This window comes from Apiospora phragmitis (genome assembly GCF_038363925.1).
Source record: "Apiospora phragmitis strain CBS 135458 chromosome Unknown utg000002l:1.0-5516284.0:1.0-5523493.0, whole genome shotgun sequence".
Classification (NCBI taxonomy): domain Eukaryota; kingdom Fungi; phylum Ascomycota; class Sordariomycetes; order Amphisphaeriales; family Apiosporaceae; genus Apiospora; species Apiospora phragmitis.
In genome coordinates, this window is record NW_027117400.1 from 5,407,514 (window position 1) to 5,434,872 (window position 27,359).

At 42.4% G+C, this 27,359-nt stretch overlaps 5 protein-coding genes across 5 annotated transcripts; 2 read left to right on the top strand and 3 right to left on the bottom strand.

Annotated features, from left to right (window-relative positions):
- Positions 1-14,886: 14,886 nt before the first annotated feature.
- Positions 14,887-16,156, bottom strand: PG994_002451 (serine/threonine-protein kinase-like protein; the record flags this gene model as incomplete). The annotated part of the gene is made up of 3 exons (XM_066853860.1): positions 14,887-15,155; positions 15,325-15,550; positions 15,605-16,156. The coding sequence occupies 3 exons, from the start codon at positions 16,154-16,156 to the stop codon at positions 14,887-14,889; spliced, it is 1,047 nt and encodes a 348-aa protein (XP_066722001.1).
- Positions 16,157-16,674: 518 nt separating this feature from the next.
- PG994_002452 (uncharacterized protein) lies at positions 16,675-17,679 on the bottom strand (the record flags this gene model as incomplete). The annotated part of the gene is made up of 3 exons (XM_066853861.1): positions 16,675-16,983; positions 17,099-17,352; positions 17,538-17,679. 3 exons carry the CDS (start codon positions 17,677-17,679, stop codon positions 16,675-16,677), a joined length of 705 nt encoding a protein of 234 aa, XP_066722002.1.
- An 814-nt stretch (positions 17,680-18,493) lies between these two features.
- Positions 18,494-19,910, top strand: PG994_002453 (uncharacterized protein; the record flags this gene model as incomplete). The annotated part of the gene is made up of 4 exons (XM_066853862.1): positions 18,494-18,496; positions 18,547-18,553; positions 18,619-19,442; positions 19,488-19,910. The coding sequence occupies 4 exons, from the start codon at positions 18,494-18,496 to the stop codon at positions 19,908-19,910; spliced, it is 1,257 nt and encodes a 418-aa protein (XP_066722003.1).
- Positions 19,911-20,404: 494 nt separating this feature from the next.
- PG994_002454 (uncharacterized protein) lies at positions 20,405-22,266 on the bottom strand (the record flags this gene model as incomplete). The annotated part of the gene is made up of 3 exons (XM_066853863.1): positions 20,405-21,683; positions 21,750-22,212; positions 22,254-22,266. 3 exons carry the CDS (start codon positions 22,264-22,266, stop codon positions 20,405-20,407), a joined length of 1,755 nt encoding a protein of 584 aa, XP_066722004.1.
- Positions 22,267-25,477: 3,211 nt separating this feature from the next.
- PG994_002455 (eukaryotic aspartyl protease protein) lies at positions 25,478-27,259 on the top strand (the record flags this gene model as incomplete). The annotated part of the gene is made up of 6 exons (XM_066853864.1): positions 25,478-25,793; positions 25,859-26,098; positions 26,179-26,370; positions 26,437-26,545; positions 26,648-27,045; positions 27,129-27,259. The coding sequence occupies 6 exons, from the start codon at positions 25,478-25,480 to the stop codon at positions 27,257-27,259; spliced, it is 1,386 nt and encodes a 461-aa protein (XP_066722005.1).
- Between the last annotated feature and the right edge of the window lie 100 nt (positions 27,260-27,359).

Below are 27,359 nucleotides of genomic sequence, written 5' to 3' on the forward strand. Positions count from 1 at the left end.
TAATACGAGTACGAAGTCGAAAAGATTACCGATAAACGAAAAAAAGAATAAAACTTCTAATACCTCGTTTAATAAAAAGGGTACCTATTTATTACGACCTAGCCTAATTATGCAGCCTAAACCCATAATTTACCGGCACGGAACTACTATACCCCGACTAGGCTACGATATTACCGATACTTATAAAACCGTTAGCTATATTAATATAAACTTACTTATACTTCGCGATCGACCGCCGCCTAATACGATACCGCCCCGAACAGCTATGGGACGGATAAACATCCCCGTAAAGGAAAATTAAAGGCGGAGGTTACGTAACGGATTTAGGGATCTAGGACAGATCTTAAGATCCCGCGCCGGATTTAGAAGATTAAAGCAGATTTACGAGATTTAAAAGAATTAATAAAAGAGGGATTAAATGTATAATTACGAACGTTTCTTATATATTTTATATAAATACTTTTTATTTTAATAATTAATTTAAATATTAATTTTAATTTATTAATAAAATATATTATTTTAATAATTTTATTATAAATAACTTCGTCGTTTATACTTTATATTATATTTATTCTTATAGTTATTATATATTATATCGATAAGAGCGGACTTTTATCGCATATTTAAATACTTTCTCGTATTATTAAATATAAACCCTTCGGTACGTCTTACCAGGTTTCTATTTAGACCCCTGATAGCGTTCGTTATACTATTAAAGGATAATACCTAAGAATTTAAAAAACACTTAGCGAATACCGCTAAAGAACTTCGGGAATTTAAACGGTAAAAGCCTTAAAAGATACTAAAGGGCTTAAGTCCCTAAAATCCGCTAAACCTAAAAAGGACTAATTAATGTTTATAAGGATACTTATATATTAAAGGTCGCTTATTAAATAATTCTTATAGCCTTTTAAAATAAGGAGAATATTATCCTCCTTATCTAGCTCTTTTATGCCCTAACTAAATAAATTAGCGCCCCGCTTTTTTACCTTCCAACGAATTTTCCGAATCTTCGAAAAGCGCCTAGCCGCCTCGGTAAATTATGACTATAACTTGGCTAATTCGGAATAAAGCGATAATAATTTCTCGCTCGCTTCCTCCTTATCCGTATCCAGCTTACGCTACTACGCTAGAACCTTCTCTAAAAAAAAAGCTATTAAAAAACTATCGCATTAACGACCGCGATTCACGCACTCCTCGTAACGAGAAGAACGGTTAACGATATAATAATTCGGCTTTTTATTTTTAAAATAATACGAATAAGGCATATCGGCGGGTTAGCCGTTAAAGGTAATATAATTACTAAGAGAGGAACGTTTACGGGCTTTAATAAAAAACTTCTTAATATAACTCAATATTATAATAAATAAATATTATAATAAAAATAATAAATAAAAAAAGGACTTACTAAACTTAATAAAATAAGAAAACTAGGGTATTTATAAGACCTGGCGCTTTAAAAATAAAACAATTAAAAAAGGGAGGATAATATTATAACCTAGCTTAATTATACGGCTAAACCTATAAAAAATATCAGCACAGAACTACTATACCCTAGCAAAGTTACGATATTATTAATACCGATAAAACTATTAATTATATTAATATAAACTTACCTATACTCCTTAACCGACGGGCGCTTAATATAGAAACCCTACGGTAAACTATAAAGAAAATAAGCACCTAACGGGAGTCACGTAACGAACGACAGGATCATAACGCTCCCGGTAAACCACGAGCTACGGGATTACAACGCTCCCGGTAAGCTAACCGGAACGGATTACTAATCCGCGACGTGATTTAAAGAAATCAATAAAGGAAGGATTAGATATATAATCATAAACGTTCTTTATATATTTTATATAAATACTTTTTATTTTAATAATTAATTTAAATATTAATCTTAACTTATTAATAAAGTATATTACTTTAATAACCTTATTACGAATACTTTTACGCTTATACCCTTACGTTATATTTATTCCTATAGCTATTACATATTATATCGATAAAAGCGGACCTTTATCGCACGTTTAGATACTCTTTCGTATTATTAAATATAAACCCTTCGGTACGTTTTACTAGGTTTCTATTTAGACCCCTGATAGCGTTCGTTACAAGTGATTTAAAGGTGTTTTTAAATCCTTCGTAGCTTCCGAAAATATGCTAGGTCTCGTTTTAGTATAGTCCGATTTATTAATTATATTTTACGAGTTCGTCGAGGTAAGGTTTAAATTAAATAAGTACCTTACTTTTTAAAAACGAGGCGGCGTGTATTATGCGTTGTATTAAGTCGGCGAACGTTTTTTCGTAAAAGCGTTGGTAGGCTTTGACCTGGATTAGGAATTTTCGCAGGTTTCCGCTGGTCCCGTCGAATACGCTGGGGGCGCTGATCTTTATTCTTTTTTTAGGTGCGACAGGGGTTTGGATAATGTTGGCGGCAGCTTGGAGCGTACGAACCTGCTTTTGTAGCACGCGGACATTATTGTCGTTAGCCCGCTTTGCGTTATTCCGGGCTCGGAGTTAGTTTTTCTCCGTTTCGAGCTCGAGGTAGTGGCTCCGGAAGTTGGTATTCTTTTACTTTAAGTTTCTGAGCTTATTTTTTAGCGCCTAGTTCTTATTATCGTTATCGTCGCTGTCGACGTTTATACGAGGGGTTAGCTAGGCGGTACTTAGTCCGGTAACCGGTGCCTTCCCGTAGCGAGTATTATTATTAGTAAAGGCGGATATAGTTTTTATAAAATATTATTTAAGGGTTTAAATAATAATTTATAAAAATAAGAGTAATTAAAATATAATGAATAGTTATTAAAGTTTAAAAAAAACTTAATAAAACGTACTAAGTTTATATTAATTAAAACGAAAAAGTATTTAAATATATGAAAAGTTTAACCTTTTAATATAATAAATAATATTTTAATTAATTTAAATAAAACTTAATTTAAAAATATAATAAAGTTATTAAAATAATATATTTTATTAATAAATTAAATTAATACTTAAATTAATTATTAAAATAAAAAGTATTTATATAAAATATATAACGAACGTTTATTATTATATATTTAATCCCTCTTTTACCGATCCTTTAGATCTCGCGGTTTTCGCGAGATCTGCTCGAGCCGGATCTTGGGATCTCGTTAAGATCTTGAGATTTATTACGTGACCTCTGTCCTTTACTTTTTTAGCTTAAGAGCTTATCCGGCTTATTATTAATCGTAAAGTGCTCGTGCGAGGCGTTAATTAATCGCGGGGTATAGGTGAGTTTATATTAATATAGCTAGCGGTCTTGTCTATAGCTATAGTATCGTAGCCTGGTCGGGGTATCGTAGTTCCGTGCCGTCGGTTATAGGGATCTTAGCCGCATGGTTAGGTCGGGTTATAATAACTAGCTTTACGTACTCCTTATACTATTTTTCGTCTTCGGAATAGATAAGGATATTATCGAGGTATATTATAATAAACCTATCGAGGTATTCTCGTAATACGTAATTAATTATAAATTAAAAGCTAGTTAACGCGTTAATTAAACTAAACGGTATAACTTAATACTCGAAATATTCGTACTTAGTCCGGAACGCGGTCTTTTATTCCTCTTCCTTTTTTAATATAGATTAGGTTATATACGTTAAGGAGATCGAGTATTATAAAGATCTTAACGTGTAGCAGCTTATTCTATAAGTTACTAATTAAAGGTAGGAGGTACCGGTTCTTAATAGTAATTTTGTTAAGCTTTTTATAATCGATATATATACGCCACTTAGGCTTCCCGTTTTTACTTTTTTTTAAAATAAAAAAGATAAGGAATCCGGCTAGTAATATAAATAATCGTATAACTCCTTTCTCGAGGTTCTTCGTAATATACTCTTTTAATACTATTTCGTGCTCTTAATTAAACTTATATATAAGTATAAAAGGTAGTTCCTTCCCTTTTTTTAAAAAGTATTTCGTAATCCTACCGTATATAAAATAATAGACCCGTTTTTAGTTTCCTATTAAAAAGGTTTATAAACTACCGGTACTTTTTTAATACGGTTATTATAACGCTTAGCTTAAGTTCTTTAATAATAATATATATTTTAAATACCTTAGGTTTATTAAGGGGTCGCTTTTTAGACCGCTACTTATTAACTAAACCTCTTCTTAATATATCTTACTAAAGTTAACCTATTCTTTAATTAATTTTAAAATTACTTACCCGTAGCCAAGGTATCCTTAAAATTATATTATATCCTATAACGTCTATAATATTATATATAATTCGTTCGTAACGTTTTTTAATATCGATTAAAAGGTTCGCGATTTCTTTTTATACTTCTCTATTATTATAATTTATAAATCCTTTATCGACGGTTTTAAGTTAGTATAAGGCGTCTTTTTCGTTTAATCTAATTAGAGCTTATTAATAATTCGTAATAATATATAGTTTTTTTACGCTCCGCTATCGAGTAACGCTCTAATATAAACTCTTTTTATATTTATTATTAATATAATATACTCGTAAAGGCCTTAATTATCTAAAGTTTAATATAGGGACCATTTTAATCCCGCTTAGTATTATCCCTTTATAATCGGCGGTGTTTATTTCTTAACCGGTATAGTTCTATATAAGTAATTAACTCTTACGATCGATCCTATTATTATCGCTATTTCTTTCCTTCTTTATAAGGCGTTTCCTGGTATGCCGGGGAAGTATATCGAGTCCTCTCCTTATATATAATATTAGCCCTAATACTTAGGATTCTAGTTCGTTTAAGGATTCGAAGGTTTATTAAGTTCGCCGGGCTCTATACGTATCTTAAAAGTATTAAATACTTTACTTTAAGTGTTTATAAGCTTACGATTTTTTTAGGCGTGCTCGAAACACCGATCTTTAAGGTACTCCTTTTAATCCCGTCCTTCTAAGTAGTATTATTATAATTACCGTAGGTTTTTCTATATTAATAAGTACGCTTAACGTCCGTCCGGGATCATTATTTTAACCTTCCCGATTATATAGTTCGGGTATAGTTATATAATAGCTCGTTTATTAATCCTTTAAAAAAACTACTCGTTTTCGAGTTTTTTCGCGAAATGTTTTATATAAACGTTATATATATATAAGATTTATAAAAGGGTAAAGTATACTTTATTTTTAAAAATAATACGGGGGTTATTACTTATAACGTAATTATTAATAACTCTTTAAATAAACCCGGCCGTAATAAGTATTTAATATAAGTACCTAGAATTAAGGTAAAGAATACCCGAGATAGCTAGTTATCCGTCGATTTTTAAATCCTTTAATTTAATAATCTCGTTTATAAGCTCGTTTATAAGTATTCCGATTAACCGCTAGGGGTTATCGCTTTATTATTCTTATTTAACCGTTTTTTCGTTATTATTAAAATCGTCGGTCTCTAGGTTATACGTAAGCGTGAATTCTCGGCTAATCGCTATAAAGGCCCGGTCGTAATTCTTTTTATTTTTCGGGGCTTTTAAGAACTATCCGATGCCTTTTTTATCCGTTAAATACGTAAGGTATTTATTATCGTAACAAGCTATTCAGGATAAGCTGCTATAGGGTACGTTTAGCGTATCTTTAATATTATTTCTTTTAATAACCGTTATAAGGGTAGCTTTACTCTTAGTAGCGTTAATTTATCATCCTTTTAAAACACGTTAGAATACTTTTTTCGGTCCTCGGTATTTTTTAATATAATGTCCTTTTTTTAATAGTTATAATAAATAACGTTCTATTTCTTATTATTTTTATCGTATTTAATAGTATCGAAATCTATAGGTTTACTATAATATTTATATATAATAATTACTTTAGTTTAAGTATTAACTTATTATTATAGTTATCTCGTATTAGCTTTAACTTATTTACTTTACCGGGGTTATCCGCCTTATTTCTTATAACATTATTTATATAAGCGCGGATTAATCTTAATAATAAGTTCTATATACGCGAGGAAAGTAATTAAGGCGTTTAGGCGACTAAGCTCGTTTTTAATTTCCTCTTTAAGTTTTCGGTAATATATTATAATTTTAATAACCTCGGTATAATTTAAATAAATTATAATACGTCGGAATTTTACGGTATACGTTACTACGGATCCTTTTTATTTAAAGTATTCGAGCTCCTTTTCGGCTTATTGTTTTTTATCGGGATTTTAAAAAAGTAATTTAAAGGCGTTTTCGAAGCCGTCGTAACTATCGAAAATCTGTTAGGTCTCGGCGCGGTATAATTTAACTCACTAATCGCGTTTTACGAGTTCGTTTAAATAGGGCTCGAACTATAAGAAGGCTTTTTTTTTTTAAAAAAAAGGCCGTATGAATAACCTTTTAGGTTAGGTTTTTAAACGTCCTTTCGTAAAATCGTTAATAAGCTTTAACCTAGATAAGGAATCTTTAGAAGTTCCCGCTCGTCTTATCGAATAGTGTTGGTACGCTAATCTTAATCCCTTCCTTAGGTACGACGAGGGTCTTAATAATATTAACAGTAGTTTATAAGAGTTAAACCTTTTTATAAAGCTCGTTAATATTATTTATTATTTACTTAAAAACTGCTTAAGCCCGGAGCGCGTTACGCTCCTTCTCGAGCTTAGTATAATAGTATTAATAGTTGGCGTTTACTTATTAAAATCGTTTAAACTATTTAATCAGCTCGTTTAAGTTAGTAGGGACGTTTTTATTACTATTATCCTCGACTTTTATATTAAAAGCAGGTTAAGTAACGTCTTTATTATAACGAGGGGCGTTATTTCTTAAAGTAAATATATTTCTTATAAAGTTATTATTTAAAAGTCTAAGTAATAATTTATAAAAATAAGAGTAATTAAAATATAATAAACATAATTAAAAGATTTAATAAAAACTTTAGTAAAATATACGGAGTTTATATTAATAATACGAAAAAATATTTAAATATATAATAAATAATCGCTTATTAATATAATAAATAATCGTATTTTAATCGTAGTTGAGTATAGAATTTAAAAGTATTTATAATAAAATCGTTAAAATAATATACCTTATTAATAAATTAAAATTAATACTTAAATTAATTATTAATATAAAAAGTAATTATATAAAATATATAAAAAACGTTCGTAATTATATATTTAATCCTTTTTTTATTAATTCCTTTAAATCTCGTAAATCTGCCCCGATCTTCTAGATCCGGCGCAGGATCTTAAGATCTGTCCTAGATCCCTAGATCCGTTACGTAACCTCCGCTTTTAGTTTTCTTTTACGAGGATATTTATCCGTCCTATAGCCGTTTAAAGCGGTATTATATTAAGCGGCGGTCGGTCGCGAAATATAAATAAATTTATATTAATATAACTAATAATCTTATCGGTATTAGTAATATTATAGCTTAATCGAGGTATAATAATTCCGTGCCGGTAAATTATAAGTTTAAGCCGCATAATTAGGCTAGGTCGTAATAAATATCGCCTTCGTTTTTTTAATAAATATATAAATAAACATCGCTTTAATTTTTAACTATTTTTTAATTATAAAATACTTTTTAAAATTATTATACTAATTATATATATAAAGTTATTATAAAACCGTTATTAAAATTTTTAGTAGATTTTTATTTACTCTTTTTAAAATAAAGCGAGCTTTCGCTATTATAAAAAGCTTATAACTATAGGTTTAATTTTTATATAAGTAATAATTAAATTTAAAAATAAGTCCTTTTAGTTTTAATTTTTATAATATTTAAAATAAATTATTTTAAAACTTATAAAGCCGGTTATATTATTTTTAAATCGAAATTAAAACCTTAAAATAACGAGGGGGTTTTAAAACTAACTACTCGTATAGTTTAATATTATTACTATATTAAAAAGAATTTCACAGCTAAGTTTAAAAAAGGCCTTACCACGCTTTTTTAAAACGTTACCCGCGTAGCTATATTAGACTAGTACGAAATAACCCTAAGAAAAAACCGATAATAAAAATAAAAAACTATTACTTATTACAATTCGACTTAATTATGCGGCTAAGACTTATAAGCCACCGGCTCGGAGTTACGATACCCCGGCTAGGCTACGATATTATAACCACCGATCGCACCGCCAGCTATACTAATATAAACTTAATTATACTTTAATAATGTATAACCGCCACGACGACGGCATCTCGAACAGCAGTGAGATGGGCGCGAGTTAAGGCAACCCGGAAGATGTCACGTGACGGATCACTGGGATCACCGAGGTCGACAAAGTGAGCCAGTGAGCCAACTAATTAGTGATTACTAGGATCACTAGGAATGTGAAAGTAAGCCAGGTGATCTAGCGGATTAATAAAAGAGGGATTAGATATATAACGACGGACGTCCCCTATATATTTTATATAAATACTCTTTATTTTAATAATTAATTTAAATATTAATTTAACCTATTAATAAAGTAAATAGCCTTAACGACTCTATTATAAATACCCCTAAGTCTACGCACTTTAATTACCTTTATTCCTACGGCTATTGCACATTATATCGGTAGAAGCGGACTTCTACCGCACGTTTAAATACTCTCTCGTATTATTAAATATAAACCCCAGTACGTCTTACTAGGTTTCTTTTAAAACTTATATAGCGTTCGTTACATTACTTACCTTCGCGTAATCGAGCTAGCTTCTTAAGTCGAAGCCTTTTATTATATAAAACGTTACGAACACGATATAAATAATTTAATTAAATTTAAAAATAATATTTTTAAAATAAATCGAGAGCTTTTAATCCATAAACTTTTAAACTCGCTTTAATATAAAGTTATTAAAAAAGAGCTTTATAAAAGTAAATAGCTCTTTAAATAATAAATACTAATAGATTAACTATTTCTTTTATTAAAAAAACTCTTCGAAAAAATAAGTGATTAATTTTAAGTAATAAAGTATAACTCTTTTTATTAATAAAAGCTAAAGTAATTTAAATTAATAAAGACGTTTTTATTATAAACCTTTTTATTAAAAAGTATTTAATATTAATACTTTTAATAAAATAAAATCCCTTATAATTATATTATTTTAGTTATTTAAAAATTAAAAGCTCTTTAATATTATATATCTCGTTATATCTCTCTTTAATAATATAAGCTATTATATATATTAAGTTAATACTATTAATTAATATTAATAAGTTAAAACCTCTACTTAACGCTCCCTGTTTTTTATTACTTATTAGGGCCTCACGTAAGAGGCCTTTAAAAGAGAAGCTTTAAAAAAGGCAACGTCGTTTCGAAAGAGTAGCTTTAGCAGGCAGTTATTTAACCTATAAAGAAAATAGCTATAATAAGCGAAAGTGTAGGAGACCACACGAATAGTTTTAAAGCTAAGGCTTATTAGACTTCGAGGCGTGCTTTAATAAGCGGTGTTAATAAAAAGAGAAGGCGGTATAAGCTAAAGCACCCCCTCACGGGCCACCTCGTTACGGGCCGCCGCGTTTTACCCCACGAACGCGTCTTTTCACCGTACATCTTAACTAGAAAACTCTTTAATTTAATTATTACTTTTTATCTTTTAAAGTTATTATTACCTTTATTCTTTTCGCTTATTTCTACTCTTTATAATAATATCTTTATTTAATATTTAAAAACGTGCACAGGCTGCCGTACGCGACGTAAAGCTTAAAGTAGCTACTCGCGAATCCGCCCGTAAATAGTTAGCCCCTCGATCATACATCTAACGCCGTCTCGCCGGTGTGCCTATTAGAAATAAGTTTAATAAAAACCAGCAGGTTTTATTACTACTTTTAAAAAGCGAATTAATATATTAAGCCGTTAGTTAAGCTACGTTAAGCTTCGCGCTAGCGTTAATTAAATTTAAGTTTATAGCCTAGCGAATATTAAACGCTTCCGGGGCCTTTTATACTTTAAGATAACGATAATATACCCGTTTTTTAATTAAAAACGAGTTCGTTAAAACCGTAAAGTCGAAAATAATTAATTATAACCGGGTTAATAAAGCTATAATAATAAATATTAACGTTTTTTTCGATAGATTTAATACCTCGGAGCTAGCTAATATCCCTTTTAAACGCTTTTATAATACCGACGAAATAAGTATCGGCTAAGGCGTTAACGGTAATCACTAGGTGGTTACTAAAACTATTAGCTATTTAGCCTTTAAAAAAAACGTTAAAAAAAGGAATAGATTACTACCCTGGAGTGTATAGGCTGTAATAGGGTACCCCTCCCGCCGCTGGTTATTTTTAAGGGGTCCGACGTCTAAAGCCAGTGGTTTCTAGACTAAGACGGCCATCTTTAGGATAACTAGCGGTTTAGAGCGTCGCCTAGAGGGTGGACTAGTAATGCTACAGCCTTAGATTAGATCTAAGACATCTTTATCGCTTATATATAATCTCGCTATAATAATAAATAAGTCGTCCTAATTTATAATAATTATAAATCGTATACGAATAATAATTTTTTATAGCTTTATTTTTTAAATAAAATATAACTAATCTTTTATAAGTTATATTATAATTATATAATATAAGTTTTAAATATAGAAGTTTTCGGCTTATTAAAAAGAAAGTTAAAGATTATTTTAAAAAAGTACCTAAATACGGTCCTTAAATTAAAACCTATAAAAATAGATATATTAAAAGTATACCGCTAGGTTAAAATTAACGTATTAATTTTTTTTATAATTAAAAACGTTTAAAAAACGACTAAGACTTATCCGCGGGATCGCTTAAAGCCGTTATCGTTAAAATACGTTATCTTAAAAAATATAAAAGTTACCCGGGTACGTTTAAAGCTATTAAAAGTAATTAAAAAAGAATTAATACCCGATTTCCTCGCCGAATTAGTTCTAATACTTATTAAAACACCCTCTAATAGCTAGGAATTACGGAATAATAGTTAGAAATTAGTTACTACGAACCCTACTTTTAAAATACCTTTTTAACGGCTCTTTATTAAGAAAGCTAATAAGGCCCTAAATTAGAGCGTTAATAGAATCGCGCATCTCGAAGCTTAGGTCGATTATTTTTAAACTAAACTCGATAAAAAAACTACGAAAGTATATTAAAAGGTAAAAATCGCACTAGGATAACGATTTATTCGTATAGTTAATATACGCCAGGCTAAGCGGAGGCTAAGGGGTAGGGTCGTATACGAGGACGAAGCTAACGACGTCGAAATGCTAGGAGGGCCTCGTAACGTTATAAAAGTTATAAAAGATAATAGTACGGAGGCGAAGGACTGTATTATTATTAAAAATAACGAAAAATAATATATTTACGTTAATTCTAGCCATAGAAATAGCTTTAATTACAGGGGTAAAGATAGCTCAATAAAGTGGCCCGTGAGGGGGTGCTTTAGCTTAGTTATTAGAAATTAACAGGGTAAATAAATCTTTACAGAGGTAGTGCAGGGTATTTAAATCCTTTGCTCTAAATGGCTGATACTAACTGATGAGGTAATGGCAGTGACACAGTAGCAGTATTAGTAGCGGCGCCATGGTTAATGATATTAGTGGCTAAAAGGTGTTCGCGTAGGAGTTGCTGCCCGGTCCCGAGCATTCCATTAAGCGTTGTGCCTTCGTACATATAGCTAGCGTGGCCACTGTTTACTACCTAATGAAGTACTTATCTCGGGTGCCACGTGGTCCGGTGTCCCGCGTTAGGTTCTCGGCGTGCCCACCCTACCTTGGAAAGACTAAACCTTGTCTCTAATAGTGTGCTAACGTACCCCATAAGCGAGCTGTATATATAAGCGAGCTGCACACTTTTTATTATTAAGCCTTATAAGTTATAATTTAATTTAATTATAACGCTTATAATTAATTAAATATATTAATAATTATTATTTTTAAAGATTTTTATATTATTTTAATAAGTACGCGTATTATACCCGGGCTCTCCGTAAATTCTATAGCGTTATAAGCGTATTTTAAACGTTTTTATATAACTACTCTTTCGACGCGATTCGTTTTATAACTATTTATTAACGACCCTTTAAAACTGCAGGTCTTTTTTAGCTTATATATAAAGTAATCCTCTATTTTATAGCCGTCTCTTTTTCGTACGACGGCGCCGGCTAAACATCTTATTTACTTTTCGAAATATTATATTCTTACCTTTTAAAAAAGTAACTCGGTATATAACCTACGTTATAACCTTTACGATCTAATTAAAGCTAATTAAAATAAACGTCGAAAAACTATTTTAATATCGTATAATATGGTTTCGAACGTATTTAGTTTAAATCTAAGCTTTAATCGAATTATTTAAAGTTTTTAATTCTTAAAGAATAAATAGGCCTAAAAACGTCCCCGGAGATATTAAAATATATAGCTTTATATTTAACTATAAAGTAATATATTCCGAATTATACGAGACGAGTCCTATCCCTCGAAAGCTTCTTTATATATTCGAAACGGTAAAAATTACCTAGAACGCTTTTAAAAACGCTAGTAAAAAATCCTCTTTAAAAATATAAGTAATATACGCCCGCATAAAACCTTTAATTTCTTTCTCGTACACTTTTTTAACGTATAAAAACAGCCGATATTAAAAAGCTAAAGCTTATATAATAAATAAAAAAGTGTATAAAGTATAATAATTAAGTTCTTTTTATAATAAAGCTCGAAAGCTATTAAGTAATAGCTTTCGTAGTCGTTTAAAACTAAGAGGCGATAACGACCCTTTATATAAAACTTAATATATTAATTAAAATATCGAATCTAGTCCTCGCCTCGTTTATTCGTAGTTTAGCTATTTTTAATAATTATAATCACCTAGTCCTTCGATAATAAGCTGTTTTTATACTAAGAAAAAAGGTACGTTTTCTTAATAAAAATAATATATAAAGGGATAACGTAACCGTTTAATTTAACGCTTTAAATAATTATAACCTATTCCCGGTCCTTTTATTATATTACCTTAAGCTTTCCGCGTTAATCGAAAGTGGTTACGATTATTTCGAACGAGATTTAATTCATAAAAAACTCGGTCTCGTTAAGGTTATATATATCCTCCTCTTATATTTTATATAATTTAATTATATTTCGTATAAAAATAAATTATACGCGATACGCGTTAAAATCTTTATAAAAAACTTTTTAATAATCGATTTTTTAATTAAAACGCGTTTAGAGGTCTAGTTATTATTATACGAAATTAAAGGCTTAATTAATGCCGACGCGTCTCGCGTCGCGTAAATTAAACAATCGATTCGCTATATTTTTTATACTACTTAACCGGGGAAAAAAACGATCGCGTATTTAAATTAATAATATACCGAATAATTAATTCCTTTTTAAAATTAAAAAGCTTTCGAGAATTTATAAAGATTTTAAATCGTAATCGAATTTCGCGTCGTTAACTACGTAACGTTAACTTTAAAACATAATATATCGCTATAACTTTTCGTATACTTAATTTTAAATTATTTTAAAACATATAAAGCGTTAAATTAAACCTTTTTTCGTTATTTTTTAATTCTATACTTTTTAAAAAAGTTAATTAAAAGTACGCAGCTCGCTTATATACGCAGCTCGCTTATGGGATACGTTAATCTAGGTTAATGATTTGCTTCGCTGGGCTAATCCAACCATTTCTTAGTTGCGGGAGTCTCCGGGGTAATGCGGGTAACTAGGTGTAGATCAGGGTCGTTCATCGCACATCGTCATTCGTTAGACCCAACTCCTAGTTATTTTACCTTTCTTAGTATTCAACACGTTTATCCAATACTTTTACTCCAGTGGAACGAAACCAGGATTGGGGAAACACGACTTCCATTCCGCTTGGACATAGGAGGATCTGTCGTTCGAATCCGGGCTTCTCAAAAATATATCGGCTGATCTTGCGCCCCTTATGCGAAGGTGAACAAAGGCAAGCAAGAATGGAATCATTCGTCCCGCTATTTATTTCAGGCATATAAAGCTCAAGCAGTCACTGGATGGCAATACAAGCCAGCCCGTTCGGGGGAGTCCTCGGAGAGCGACCGAGCGCAATACCTGTCAACGTGTCACCTATGAGCTTCGGGACATGTGGAGCAGTCTGGTAATTATAGAAGTTTGGCGAACTACCTGCATTTATTTCTCCCAAAAAGGTATGTAATCTGAATCCCTTTCTAATAAATCTTAGGAGATTTGAAACCCGTTTCCGTATATAATTAATCAGATCGCCGCGTTGAAATATACACCTGTCCGAATAATCTTCCAAATGGAAGAAAAATATAGCAATAATAATAATACAAGTGCAGACTTCGCCCACAAACCTAAAGATGAAACCAACTAGACGGGATGGCCTAAAGGCAGGTCGTATTCCTTATCGAAATGCCGCAATACAGAGGCAAGGCGGCTATCGGTTAGGGGAACCTGGCTTTCGGTTGAGGGAACCTGCCTTGCTTCTGTACTTTCTTCCAAGAGTTCATGGTTCGCTACTTCGAAAAGGAGGTAGTCGGCCACGCCTGCGATCTCCCATAGGTGGCTGATGCCGGCTGCTGAGGTACTGGAATCAACCTGGGGACAGTTGGGTCTCATTCGGGCTGGGTGTCCTCGCCAGCGATGGCGGCGCCTTGCGATTTGATAGTACCTACCGACTCTCGGCGTTAGTAATACTCTCTTTGTAATAAACGGGGGGTTCCATGAGGAAATAAAGGCAACACCTCGAACAAACGGTGAATCCACCCTGAGACACTGGGATAGCGGCTGGAATAGGAAGGAATAGTCTTGGGAATAAACGAGATATCTCAAGAGGGAATAAAGGCATCTCCTCGAATAAACGGTTATTCCACCTCCCTTGAGACACTGTGATAACAAGGAATAACGACTGGAATAGGCAGGAATAGACACCGGAAGTCGCTTACGCAGGGACGCTTTTATTGTGGTCGCTGAATCATCATCGTCATAATCTTTGAGGTTATGCCGGAGCATGGCCTAAAGTGCTGACCCGCCACCCATCGAGTTCAATGGATTCATCCAGTAGTTCCTGTCTGGTTTTGATGTAGTCGAAGACGCCTGAGACTGGATCATGCTGTCACTAGCATGTCGCTTGTGCTTGTGCCCAGTTGGTTCCAGGTCGGCACCGCGTGTTTTCCGACCGGCAGCCACACCGATTATCCGATTGGCAGTGACAGCAGCAGTATTAGCAGCGGCGCCGTGGTCAATGGCAGTGGTGGCAGCTGCCGCCCCCTTGACTCCCGTGGCTGTTGCCCGTTTAGCAGGGTCCAGAACTAGCATAGTCCGCAAGATGGTTATCAATGCACTCGATTCCGCCTTGTTCACGCTCTCGACAACCAGTTTGTACCAGTCTGCGCCCGGCCACGAGTTTCCGTATGCAAAGTCTGGGAGGCAGCCTCCCAGTCTCGCCAAAACGCATCCCAGTGACCAGATATCCGCCGCCGTCGTGTAGCCGGTGTGTCGTTCTCGCCTTATGGAGATACTCTAACGCATCAGCGCTCTGGAGAAGGATCACGCAGCACTCGTCGTATACAAAGGGGTCTTCCCCATGCTGGTAATTCAAGTTCCCGCCTGACAGGTACTCGAGCCATATCGCGGGAGGGGACCCAGTGTCGGCCTGGACTAAACGGACAATGTGAGGCTGTTGCAGGGTAGGTAAGCTTATGTCGACCAGCAGAGCTCTCTCTCAACATACGTGACTGAACTTTCTCATCATCGCTATCTCGTTCCGCCAATCCTGCGCATCGTAGTATTTGGGATCTCTCGGGCGCTTGCAAGCGGTCTCCTCTCCGGTGCTCACATCCCAGCAGGGCATCACGTCGCCGAACCCCCCTGCCCCGAGATGGGCGCGGATGATGCGTATGGGCCTCTGGACCGGCGTATGGGTGCCAGTGTTCAGCTCCGTGTCTTGGCCGCCCAGCTGGATGTTCTGAAGCAGATCGTCGGTCACGGCCGGCTGTTCCAAGAACTGCTCGACGTTCGCGATGTAGGTTGGGGAAGTGACCTCATGCTGAGCGGGAACAGTTCTGAAAGGCAGGCTCCCGTCGAGCTGTATGAGGATCTCCTTGGCTTCTGTCGCGAGCTCAAGGCCGCCTATGATCCAGTCGAAGCCGCGCCTGAACTCGTGACCTTTTGAATCGTATGTGACTATCGTCCCGTGTGTGGAGTTCAGGTCTTGTAGGACAAGGCAGTACTTCTCACGGATCTTTTTGAACGTCAGCGCAAAATGGCGATTGCTGACCCGCATGGATGGTATCAGGAAATGGCATTATTTCTTGTCGCGTCCCGCCACGAAGGAGCTTTGACTGCCGGGGCCCTTGCTGAATCGGAATTCGAGATAGGGGGGCTCTGCATCCCTATCCTCTGTCGTTGCTCTGCTCGTGCGAGATAGAGTAACCTTAGTATAGATGGGACCATATCAGCCGGTCGCATTATTTCTAGTCGAAAGGCAGCTCTACGCGAGCAGCCAATTGTGTTCCCACGATGGTGGACCGCATTGACTAGGAAGTAACGGCGTACTTGCCGTGGCAACAGTACGCCGTGGATTAACTGTTAATATTGGAGTGCTAATGTGTAAGTAACCTGTAGTTGGATTTGGATACCCCTTCATGTTCTATCAGGTAATGATCATGTCGTTGCAGGAAGCGATGTTTGAATTTAGGTATTATCCTCTGTCACTGGACAGCCAATAACAGTGTACACTATTTGACGTGATGTCTACATTATTGTGAGGAACAGTGCTTTTTCGTACTGCAATTGCCCATATCAAGCCATCTCGGTTGACCCGCGCTCCCCTTTTGACTTGATGTCGTCGGTCCTTTTGAAGAACCTCTTCTGTGCAATCAAGCCATACCGTTCAGCGGTGGAGATCCGATGTATGCCCAGGTACACAAAGACGCAGAGTACAATGTACTCGGGGAGGAGGGCCATGGGCGAGAACAGCAGGGCACGGCCAAATAGCGGACTCCAGATGGACGTGCCAATGTTGGCGCCGGCGGACTCGAACACGCTGATGACGCCGAAGACGGCCCGGATGCAGAGGAACGGGGAACTGATCAGCAGCCATCGGATGTACTAGGAAAGAGGTTCGACTCATTAGCTTGGCCCCGGCACGTGTGGATGAAGGTCACGAACCCGAGAACAGCCAGGTGAGAGACGAGGGAGCACACAGAGGAATATGGCAACTTACAATGATCTGGCCGTCCTTGATCCTGTCGTGCCTCCAGAAGTTCAACCACACCGCCATCGCCACGAGCGCCAGGAGAACAAAGACGAACTCGAAGTACGCGATCTTGAAGAGGGTCGTCTGGGTGTCGGCCATCTCGGGGTCGCCCGTGAAGCCTCCTGCGGTGCCGAGGAGGCCGACGGCGCCTAAGAGCAGCCCTCGGGTGAGGCCGATGAACAGCTTCTTGCTCTTGCTTTCCGCCTCCAAACTTCGTAGGGCTAGCAGTCAGCAGCGTGATCTTGAGGTAAATGAAGCTTGGGCAAGTCACGAAAAGCGATGTTGCCCACGGCATGGCTTGCTTACACTATGCGGGTGTGCAATGCCGGTTTCGCTTCTTAGCTATCGCTTCCTTGTATATGGAATCCACCAGGCAGCCCTTCAGTCAGGATTGGATCATGCTCACCACAAGCGAATGCCATCGCGGGATACCACGCCATGCGAGGGCCGTACCTCCAGGCGCGGATTCCGACATAGAGGGTGATGGGCACTATGGGTGCGTAGAACACGATCTGCGCAATGGCAGATGCCCTGTGTGCGTTGTACATCTCAAATGCTGTGAGCTGGTCCGGCAAAGCAGAGTCGTCTTGGACTAGGTGCGAGAGCTTCGGGCGACTTCCAACAGACTCGTAATGGACAAGAATGAATAATTAGAGCGAGAATCAGATGATGGCTCAAATTTCTAAACTGTCTTTGCATTATCGACTCTGCACCACACCTGGCGTGGGAGCGCATCGCTTTATACGTGCTCTTGGCAAGATGTGTAGGGGTTCATGATCAAGCAATTGCCCAGAGGCGCAGACCAGGGGACCACGATGCCTCCATGCCGTTTATGATTAGAATCCGCGAAAATGGATCCCCACGTCTAAGCCTGACGGGTCATATACATTCTCTACTGCGCATTGTATTCAGCTAACTGACTTATCGCGAGCGAGTTCGAGAACTCAGCCCACTGGTCTCTGCTTTGAACCAATGAGCGTACAAGCGCCAGACCCCGTTGGTGTTCGCGGATTCTGACCCAAAGAGGGACGGTGCTAACGCAGGCCCCTGTAAGCATGTAAGCAAGCCCACGCTGATGGGGCTACGACAATAAAGAAACGTCAGTCGGAGGATCTACCTGCTCTTTTCGCAGTTGTCGAGCTGCGTGCCGATTGATAAGGAATTCGGAGAGAGATAGAGAGAGAGAGAGAGGCAGGGATCGAACATAGATCCTTCACTTGTGCCCAATACTTGACGACCCGATACCGCAAGCGAAACCGCAAGAAATGCAACAAGACCCTATCTAATGCCGCTCTTCGGTTACAATCCGGTGGTCGTTCCTGATAGCGACTCGTTTCTTTTTCCGAACCTTGGGAGGGAAGCATGGTGGGCGTGCCTGGCAGGTCGAAAGCTTGCCATACCTGCAAACAACGAAGAATCAAAGTAAGCCACACTCGGTACTTTGTGTAACCCAGGCGATTCAACTTGGTACCTTACTTGCTGATCAGACCACAAGTGCGGCGGCGAACTCCCCACGTGCCAGAACTGTGCCAAGTCCAAGCGCGTCTGCACCGGCTACCAGCGCCAGCATGCCTGCATCTTATCCCAGTCCATGGCCGTTGCTGGATCCGCACAGTCCAACGGCCAATCACTCCTGCAGTCCGAGCCGGGCTCAGGCTTGGTCATGATTTCCTGGTGGCGTGCAGCTAAGAGCAATCCCTTGTCCCGTGCGGCCAAGATCGGGCACCTGAGTCCTGAAATGTTGGCCATGCCCATCCGTCTACCGCAAGAGGTGTCCAGTCAGCGTGTGTACAGGAGCCGCCTCATATCCTTAATGGTCGAGAACGATGCCCCCTTCGATGGAGAGAACAGCAGGGCGTACCAGACCTTCGGAGACCGCTACGACTGGTCGCTCCACGTCCTGAACCTCCCCTCGCTGACGCCGGCGCTCGAACACGCCTTGCTGGCCATGAGCACGGCGCGGCTCGGCCGCCACACTGGCCGTCCCGCCCTCACCCAGGAGAGCCTGAAGCTGTACGCCCAAAGCGTGGCCCAGGTGCGGCGCGGCATCCTCCTCCACGACAAGTCGGCGGCGCTGACCAGCGAGCAGAGCCTGGCCGCCTGCCTGTCGCTGCTCTGGTACGAGACCATCGAGTGTCCGGGGAAGAGCATGATGGGGTACCAGGCCCACTATATGGGGTGCCTGGAGCTGCTGAGGATGCGAGGCGCGGGGGCGTATTCGTCTGGGCTTGCGCACTGTACGTTACAGATCCTGCGACTACACACGATAAGCAAGAGCAGTTACCATTTTGCCGGACAAGGGGGAAACCAAGTCTTGTTATTATTTTCAAGGCAAGTGGCTGACAACAGATGGTAGGTGATTTTTGGCAACGACCCGGGCGGGATCACGTTCCTGGCCCAGCCGGAATGGCTCCATCTCCCATGGTCGTCGCCGCCCGTCACCAAATCCCTCTTCGACCGACTCCTGGACATCCTGCTCCAGCTGCCCCGCCTCGCGGCGCAGTTTGAAGCGTTGCACACCGCGGCGGGCCCACAGCACGCGCTCCGCCGCGCCTCGGACATCACCAAGGAGGGCCAGAGGACGGAAGACGCGCTCGAGGATTGGCTGCGGAGCTTCCGGGCCGCGCTACCCGGCGGCGACGGCGCCCTGTACCGCGCGGAGCTACTGGGCGCGCGCGCCGGGCGCGTGGGGGCGCGAGATGGCCTGGATCGACGGCATGGTCGGGCGCATCCACGCGAGCGGGTACGGGAATGCGGGCACGGTGCTGGGGCAGCGTAGCCGTGAGGGCTGACAGAGAAGAGACTGAAAAGATTCAAGAAAGACGAGAAGAAAATATGACCGTGGATCTGGTTTCCTATAAGTAGCCTGGACAAAACCGAGGAGCTCCTGAATTCAGCAAAGAGCGAGGGAGACGATATGGTAAACTTGCGGCTGTGCATCTCATTATTCGTCTATTTATGTATACATCTTAACCTCTCCTTCTATAAAGTGTACGCCCTGCCCTGCAGTTAAGTTAACTTTACTGGCTCAGGACGGCTTATCAAGAGCGATTGTAAGAACGAGAGGGTATCAATTCCCAAGCGCCGTGGATGTTCCTCGGAACAACATTCCCCAGTAAATCAAAATCACGTCAACTCCAGTAAATGGCCTCAACCCCAGAGAAAGGAAATCAGGTGTTAACAGACAATGAAACGAGAAAGGGTGCACGTCCACTCGCAGCAACCCACAACCCGAGAGGCAGCTGAGCTGAGGCAAGAGAACCGTAACTGCCGTTAGACCGTTTCGCGAGGCTTCACCGGCTCTCCCTCCATGATGCTCACACCGTCGTCATTCAACTCCCTCACGACGGTCGCACCGAAAGTCATCTCTCCGCCGCCCCTGGCTACGTTTGGCGGTGTCGCGGGGCCGCCCATCTCCCAGCTGCCGACGCGCTCGCGCCGACCGCCGCTCCCGACCACGGACAGATCCTTGTCCGAGGCCATCTTCTCGGCGCCCTTGAAGCCGCCGAGACTGCTGCTCCGCCGCACCACCGCATCGTGATGAGCACTGCGGCGGCGGCGGACTCGGAGGCCGCCGAGAAAGAAGGCGGCGAGCCCGGCGAGGGCGACGACGGCCAATGTCACGAGCGCGCCGATGACGCCGCCGACGGCGGGAGACAGGCCGTTTCGGCTGCTACCACCAGCATCACCGGGCCACGGGAAGCTGCTGCTGCCATCGCCGCCCATTTTGGCCTCGACGGCCATGCAGTACGGCGTGGCGGCGCTGCAGAGCTGGCACCAGTCGTAGAGGTCCGTGACGGCGACCTCGGCCATGGCGGTGCGGAAGTCGGGCCACTTCATGCTCGACTGGGAGTTGCCGCGGCCGAAGATGGGGTACTCGATGAGGGACGCGCTCTCGTTGGTGCCGTAGCGGTAGAGGAAGCGGACCCAGAGGTCGTCCTCGTCGGGATACTGCCGGGTGCTGCCGCCGCTGTCGTCGTCGTCGTCGTTGGATACGCTAAACAGCTCGAAAACCATAGCCGACCCGGGCTCGGGGATGGTCTGGAACCGGAGCTGGGACGGCCCCTCCGACAGCTGCGCCAGCGCGAAGAAAGCCAGCATCGGCTCGAACGGCCCGACCGTCAGGGACAGCTTGCGCAGGTACCCGCCCGCGATCTGCGCGCGCAGCTGCGCCGACACGCGGCCGGCCAGGGTCCGGCCCGCGACGGCGCGGACCATGTCGCCCGGCCGCAGGCCCGAGGCCGAGAGGTTGCCGTTATAGTCGAACTGCTGGTCGCTGGCGAGGCGGCCCAGGCGGTCGAGCACGTCGGCGCCGAGCGCGGCCCGGACTGTCGCGTTGTGGGCGTACTGGTACGCGGCGTAGTCCCAGAGCACGTAGGCGTGGTCGGCGTTGGCCGCGGGCGGTTGGAAGGGCTCGGTGCCGGCGAAGACGGTCTGGCTGAGCTTACTGTACAGTGCCAGGCTCTCGTTGCGGTTCGTTTGGATGATCTCGTCGTCGTCGGCTTGAAGCTGCGATCCCATGTATGTGGGGCACGACACATGCCCCTGAATTCTGCTCTCTGTGTTAGTACCTGAACTTGCTGCGAGCCAGATATCTTGCGTGTTTGGCTATACGCACTGGAAAGATTTCGGGTCTAGCATGGATGTCGTTTGAATGTTGGGGTATTGGTAGCCATCCAGAGGGAAGTCGACCACCGACCCATTTGAGAGAGTCGAGGCGTTCCTGCCGCTATGGTTTTCTATAAATGCATCTGGTGTAGGCGGGTACAGCCCCTGCATGAACGCCATGGCCGAGGCCACATTGTAGGTGTCGGTATTAGTGACAATGTCCAGCTGGCTGTTGTCTAGAGCCCTCCGCGACAGCCCAACGATTGGGAAGCTATTGTTGATGTTGTCGTCGCTGGCGCCATCGTTACTTGAATTGGCCAAGTAGCGATACCTAAACATTTGTCCCTGGGCGAACATCTGCTGAGCCCCATAGGTGGTGAGGCTGACCGCGAGGGAGTCGGTGGAAATTGGCGTGCGCTCGCCATGGAGGATGTAAGCAAAAGACGACCACACAATCTGCTCCGCCTGGACTCCTCCCACCCGAGGAGCAGCAATGCTGCTAGTGCGCGAAGACCTTCGGGGGCCATGGTGAGAGGTTTACTTCTTGTGAGAGAAACGATCCTATATGGCTCATTGCTAGATGAACGAGCTCAGAAATCCGCAAAGAGAGGTGAGGACTGGGGGGGGACGAACACATGCACGAAGCGCAGCGACCGAGAGGCATATATGGCCGGCCACAGAGTAAGCTTACATCTTCAAAGGGCTGTGTACCTACTTTACATACCCAACATGCATGCAGCCAGGCAGCCTTGGCTAGATGCTAATTTTCTGATGACAGTTCTTAGATTCGCCGAACTCTCCTGTTGTGCACCCAGAGCGGGAATAGAGCCTATCATGACATGGCTTGGCTTGGCTTGGCCTACACGCAGCGGCCGCCTTTCACGTCTGACGGAAAGCTGATGTTGGCTAGGGTCCGCAAGCAGAAGAAGTGTATTTGTCTGCCCGCAAAAGGCGGGGGAGAGAGATAAGCCTTCCCACGCGATCTAGCAATAGAGCTGGGGTGAGCTGGTCCCCCATATCAGCTCTTGGTATTATCCCTGTCCCTCAAGAGCTTACCCCTGCTATTGTTGGTTTGCTATAGGCATAGCCCGGGTGAGCAGCCAATGAATAGGGGGCACATGCTAAAGTGCTTGCAGATGAACCCCGCACTGCCCGTGGTTGGGGTGGTAACACAGAACACCACTCTTGCACTCTGATCGCCTGCCTACAGCTTCTTCACGTTCCTCAAGCGGGGTGGTGGGTGGCTAGACTGGCAATCCTAGACACTCTTCCCGAAGCTGTCATGCTCAATGACGTGACTGCTAGCAAAACCGATCCAGATATGCAAAGGCAATTTGACGTGAGTAGATGCGCGAACGTGTTGCTTCAAAAGCCCTGCAACTATTCGTAACGATGAGGCTTACGGCTAAAGTAGTGTCATCCTAGCGACCGTTGAAGCAAGCAAGCGACAAGTCTGGTGAACGTTAACCTAAATACTGATTATCCCCGCTGCATATGCGGCGTCAAACCCCCGAATCGGGCGGGAAGGACCCTCACTGCATGGAGTCTATCGCACTTCAAACGTCATATCCGCGAGATATATTCGAATGTTGATGTCTATGTCACCACCGGAGGAATGCCTCCATGCTGTCCTTCCAAGCTGTCCTTTAAGGTACATACCAGAATTATTGGGAAAGAAAGAAACACAGTCTTGGGATTTCCCCATGGAGCAGACAGCAAGGTATTATGTTTGGATTGGCTTTCAGGACATGATTCCTTGACTGCTGGCAACTGGCGACTTTGGATTACGTAGTTCACGAATAGCTGTTGATGAAAGGGGCATCAGAGCCACGGGTCTAATATACATGTAAAAATGAATAGACATGTGTTTGAAACTCGTTTCTCCGTAAGAACCTTTATCGTGTAATTCACCAAATATGCTCTCTCGTATCACTATTGTGTATATTGCATCGTATACACTAGTAATTATTGCTTTAAGACCTGTATTGGTTAGAGACGATAGCCACCCCCAAACGAAAGCTGATTCACTACTAGGAAACGATAATATATTTTAAAATTGCAAAATGGATAGGAGTAGATATACTTCAGCAACTGCCCCCAGAATATGACAAATATTTCTAGTTGCTGCTCATCAGAAAACACCAACAATAGAACTCCGGAAAGGGGGTGGTAAAGGCTAGTGCGGATGCACTACGGCCGCAAGGAAGCTGTCTCGGGTAGAGACTGTTCCTTAACTGCAGGTCCCAATGTCAAGCCCCATGCTGCGCGATTTATATGCTGAACGGTGATACAAAGACCCAGCACAGAGGTAACACGCGATTTGTGACTTCTTCGACTACGAGACTGCCAACGATCTAACCATCAGTGAATCTAGCAATGTATGAATAAATCAGAAAAGGACAAATATCAAAAGCATAGCAAGGCCCTGTTGCGTTCTCCTTCTGTCTGGTCCGGGGTAATGGTTACATTAGGGAGTGAAACACCAGAGCTAGGTCTTAGGTGAGGCTGATATTCTAACTAGTCTTTGCGTGTAACATAACTGACCACTGCAAAATTATTGCGTGTGCTTCCTGAGGCAAGTAGCACCTAGTCCTATGCAGACTGGGAAATCGTTTCAACCAATATACCGTAATTATATTCACTCTGCACACCTTTGAAGATATCTCACGACCACCTTGCATCCTCCGCCGTAGAGATAAATATTTTCAGTATAGCAACTGGCTTGAGCGTGGCTCAAGTTCGTATCATTTTCTGCCGGTCAGGTCTAGCCCACATAGTGCAGTCGTCAAGTCCCAAGGGATAGCCTCAAGAAACGAAGAAACACCCACCAGAACAGCACTCGACCACTAGACTCGGATGGCACTGCGAGAAGAACCTAGAAATGCCGGAGTGAAATTCATTGGTCCACTGATTTCGTTGTACTAAACCCATGACTCCTTTCGTTGTGCCGTACCTACTGCCATTAGGATAAAGGATGACGACAGATCACGCAATACACCCTTGGTAACGTTGCGGCGCCTATAAAACCCATCATCCGAATCTGGACTACTCCGATGTCTGTCGGCTGGCCGGGTCCTTGGGAGCAATCCTTATGTTGCAACCCGCTCCGCGATATATCGCCCGTCTATCTGTGATTATTGCCATTTACCCGCGAAGGATTTTGCTCCAACCACGTCCACAGGTTTCCAGTCGACGATCGACACCCCTCTAAGCTTCTGTAACGGATAAAGTGTTCTCTCACCCTCTATAACCTGCCGCACTCTGGGACAAGCTGTCTATTCGTATCATGTGGCGTCCTTTCCCCAATCACCCCAGGACACACCGCCGACATTCGGAAATAAACTGTACACGCTGGAACTTGCTTTTTCCAGTATCCACGACGGGCACACATGTAATTATCCACCGAAAATTTGCATTGCGGCACTTTGCATGTCATTGCTGCACACTCATCAGGATGGAGACTGTCAGGTTTGATAGATAGCATGAAGAGGCGGCAGAGGTCGATTGGATTGGTGGAGGAGCACACAAGTCAAAACTATCGATGATGACATGTACGAATCTCATTGCTTTTGAAGCATTACGTTGTCTCATTTCACCCATGAGGGTCCATTCTGCGGCAATGTTGAGGGGGCGGCACAAAACAACAACCGAAAGTCCGGTGAGCCTCCAGCACTCTTGCTATCGAGACGACACGATCCCTCGTCGCTGTAACAGGATAACTGCGTCGAAATGAGGAACATGCTGTACGGCGCCCTCCTTGTCATACTGCTGCTTCCAGTAGTGTGCCTTGTCACCTCACTGGCGGACCTGGTGCAGCTCGATGGCGTAGACACAACAACCACCAGCGGGCGAGAAAGACCACCGCGTCCAACCTCTCCGCCCAGAACAGGAAACTACATCAAGGCAGCCGTCCGGAAGAAGCACGTGGAGATCACCAACAACGTGACCAGCAGCAGCAATGTGACGACAAGGACAACTGGCGTAACCCGGCGCTGGGGCAGGCTCCCTCTGACACTGTACGAAGGCGGCATCGTATATCTCATGAACGGCAAGTGTCTCTAAAACCCACATTCTAGAATATATGATGAGGGGAATTCAGAAAAGGTTGACCAGAGATAGTGAACCTCGGGAGCCCGAGCCAGACCATCGAGGTGGTCGTCGACACGGCCTCCTACGAGCTGTACGTGAATCCGGACTGCGACCGCGCCGCTAACCCGGCCTTCTGCGCGTCGGCGGGCCGGTACGACGCCATGGGCTCGGGCACGGCCGAGAACCTGACGACGTGGTTCGGGGTCTCGTTCGGGTCGGGCGGATACGCGGGGACGTACTTTTGCGACTCGCTGACGCTCGGAGACGACGGTGAGTGCGGGTGCTGAAGGAAGGCTTACCGACCGACCAAGCACTATTGTGTGTACAACCAAACTCTGATTCTCAATTAGCGTGGCCCGTCACCAATCAGCAGTTCGGGGTCGCTACGGCCAGCGCCTACGTCTGGGCCGGCATGATCGGCCTCGGGTACGGCGAGGGGTACAACACGCCGTATCCCACGATGCTGGACCGCCTGGTCGAGGACGAATACATAAGCCAACGAGTCTTCAGCGTGGGACTGGGAGGTGGAGATAGCGGTAACAGTATGCCCTCAAACCATTTATCACCTCCTAGGATGAAGCACACACGTGACTAAACCAAAAGCTCAGGCGACATCATCTTCGGCGGCGTGGACTACCACAAATTCGAGGGCTGGATGGAGCCCGTCGAAATCTGGCCCTCACCGGCGGACCAGATGGAGCAATTGGGCCAAGTTGGGTACGTAAACAAGGCATTTGCAATCATATTCGGAAGTTGCGAGTATCTCTCTTGATGTGTGGACAAGGCAATGGGACTGACGTAGTTGATGATGACTGCTAGCTACTGGGTGAACCTGACATCCCTAGGCCATACGCGCCCCGGCCAACAAGCCGCAGAGCAGCTCACCCCCAGCGGGTTCACCTGGATGATGCTCATCGACACGGGCTCGACCTTCTCGTACATGGACTCGGATCTGGTCGCGGCGCTGGCCGCGCAGTTCGACGCTACGCTGGACGAGCAGCAGGGCATCTACTACGTGTCGTGCTCGTACCTGAACGACGGCGACGATAACAGTGGCCACGTTCACTTCGGCTTCAACCAGGGCGGCGTGGTGATCGACGTCAAGTACGCGGACTTTGTTATTGACCTAGGCGGGCGGTGCGCGCTGGGGGTGCAGCCGGTCGATGTTGGGTCGGCGACATGGGTCCTGGGGGATACCTTCGTCCGAGGAGCATACAGTACGTAAACTATCGTGGTCCCAGCCGGTCCCATCCCCCCAGGGTTGTTTGGTGTTAGCATCACTTTCTAACTATAGACGCAGTTGTGTTTGATCAATATTACGACACCGTCTGGATGGCGAATTACCAGCCCTGCGGTGAAGAGGCAGTCACCGACTTGGGCGAAGACCCGGGAGAGCAGCTTTGGACGGAGATCTACGGGGGCTGCGAATAGAAACACACAAAGCACTAGTAGTAGACCAATCCCCAAAGTCGCCAAAGTTTGCGTGTGTGAAAGACCGCTTATTTTATCGATTGTATATTCCGTTCGCAAA